Source organism: Penaeus chinensis, chromosome 36 (genome assembly GCF_019202785.1).
Source record: "Penaeus chinensis breed Huanghai No. 1 chromosome 36, ASM1920278v2, whole genome shotgun sequence".
NCBI classification, from domain to species: Eukaryota; Metazoa; Arthropoda; class Malacostraca; order Decapoda; family Penaeidae; genus Penaeus; species Penaeus chinensis.
In genome coordinates, this window is record NC_061854.1 from 28,743,719 (window position 1) to 28,746,218 (window position 2,500).

Sequence of the window (2,500 nt, forward strand, 5' to 3'; positions counted from 1 at the left end):
AATGACAAATATGGAACCAGACCAAGCTCTATTTTGCAAGAATATAAGTTAAGGATGTTTGCTGGCTTCTATCATAGTGCCAAAGGTATTTGATATGGATATCATGGAATATGCAAATCTTGATCTGATGGTGATGTGGTTCAAGAATTACTGCAACTTTTGATATTTATATATATAATTTAATGTTTCTTGTAATTCTGCCTTAGAAAAAAACATTCTATTAGCATACTGCAATCGAGTGGGGAAGAAGTAATATCTTGAATGATTGATCAAAATTGAAGACTGAAGGTCAGTAGAAAAAGGATAATTTTCTAAGATTTATGTAAAATTCAGAGAAAGATAAAAAGACATGGCCAATACAGTAAAAAGTGTGTGGGTGTGGGTGTGTGTGTGGGTGTGTGTGTGTGTGTGTGTGTGTGTGTGTGTGTGTGTGTGTGTGTGTGTGTGTGTGTGTGTGTGTGTGTGTGTGTGTGTGTGTGTGTGTGTCTATATATATATATATATATATATATATATATATATACATATACATATACATATACATATACATATACATATACATATACATGTACATGTACATGTACATGTACATGTACATGTACATGTACATGTACATGTACATGTACATGTTAATACCAGAATTGTCAGAAGGAACACTCTTTGATACCACATATATGTATATATGTACATGTACATATACATATATGTGGAATCAAAGAGTGTTCCTTCTGACAATTCTGGTATTAACTAAAAATAAAAAGTCACCTAATAGAGTTATTTAAGAAGCAATCTGCACATCTTCCAATGCCTATACATTGTTTGCTGCCGATTACATGACAAACTTCCACCATATACAATCTGGCAATGTAGAGCATGCACTCCTTCCTGGAAATCTACCAGCAAATACAGAACCAATCCAACCTCAACTTGCCAAAATATACATGGTGGCAGTTTGTTGGCCTATGCCGAGGCAGGAAGAGCAACCCTTATGTTGTGCCACTATTGTGGCACAACATGACAAATCTGTAAGTAACAACTGGAGGTTAATGTTACTGAGAGCAGCACACAAAGATAAGAGGGAAATGGACACTGTCATCTTATAGAGCATAAGAAATAAGAGTAAAAAACAACACAGCTACCTCCTATATACTGAGAAATGACAAAAAAAATCACTGCATGTCCACAACTGGAGGTTAATGTTGCTGAGAGCAACACACAAAGATAGAGGGAAATGGACACTGCTATCTTATATAGCATAAGAAATAGAGTAATAAACAACACAGCTAAAGCTACAGCGACCTCCTATATACCGCGAAATGACAACAAAAATCCACTGCGTCCACAACACCGTCACACACCCAGAGTCATTAATGTTTCAATTTCTGTAATGCAGTATGAAGTGCTAATACAGGTGGGTACGGGGGAGCTTGCCCAATTGTCTAGGGAATAAATAGATGGTAGGAAAGGTTAGCTTCGGACTTTTGGGTTGGCATGATAGCCTGGTTTTGAGACTTCATCTCTGGAGGGTGAATCACTCTCGTTAACAAATACCCAATTGGATTTCTAAAACCAATATAATTAGGAAAACAGTCCTGTTGGGAGTATTCTAAATATTAATGAGGAATACCCAAGACCTTCCAAAATTAGGCAGAAATCTGGCCGATAACATGATTTCCCTGACCTGTTGGATGGGGACAGAGATCTTAACACAGAAACGAAAGACGCTTCATAGAAAAATCAAGGCTTTTCCAGATTATATGAGAAACTAGTATCTCGCTCACTAGCTTTCTCTCGCTACATGATAACATTATATGGTACCAAATCATCCAATTACGATGACTCAGAATCACAAGACGTGTATACACCTACAATTCCTCTGCAGGTAAACCAATAACCGTATTTTATTTTGGCATCAAGACCTCCTAATCACATGTTGAGGGTTGGCAGTTCAAAGGACATGGCATATCTTCCCACTAACCTTTAAGTCTTCGGAGGAACAAACTTCACTCAACACATCCTCCATTGTTTACAAGTGATGCAACGGGACTTGGGGCGTGCATCTTCCCGGCGCTGAAGCCTTTAGAGGGAAAGCATCTTTTGTAACAGTGGCAGATACTTTAATTTGCTGTTTGTGTCTATTGGGGCTGGATTAAGCCCTCTGGAGACTCTAAGAACTTAAGACTTTGGTGCCTCATATATGTATAATTCAAAGGATAAGCATATTAACCCACGCAAAAAAATCTTCATCTTCTTTTATAGGCTATACTCTTGTATAGTCTATATCCCCTGTATCTATTTTCTTCCTTCTTTATTTTTTCTTATATTATCTCTGTTAGTTTCAAGAAGATTTTGGTGTGTCTTAAAATGTAGAACTTTACTGGTGAAAGGTCAGCTCCTGTGAATAGTAATTCCATACTGACTCTTCAAAACTTCCATCAACTCGGTTCTGTGAGAATGGAACCTTGGACATTGTGGTATTATGTGTTATAGGTTTTCTTCT

General features: G+C 37.2%; 1 protein-coding gene across 1 annotated transcript in view; it reads right to left on the reverse strand.

The window, feature by feature from the left end:
• The window catches only part of LOC125044570 (mitochondrial fission 1 protein-like), an 8,790-nt gene extending 6,719 nt beyond the window's left edge, over positions 1–2,071 (reverse strand). Inside the window, exon 1 of the mRNA XM_047641285.1 lies at positions 1,979–2,071. Within this exon, the coding sequence (XP_047497241.1) occupies positions 1,979–2,023 (45 nt within the window). The 5' untranslated portion in view covers positions 2,024–2,071. The remainder of the gene's footprint in view (positions 1–1,978) is intronic.
• Positions 2,072–2,500: the final 429 nt, after the last annotated feature.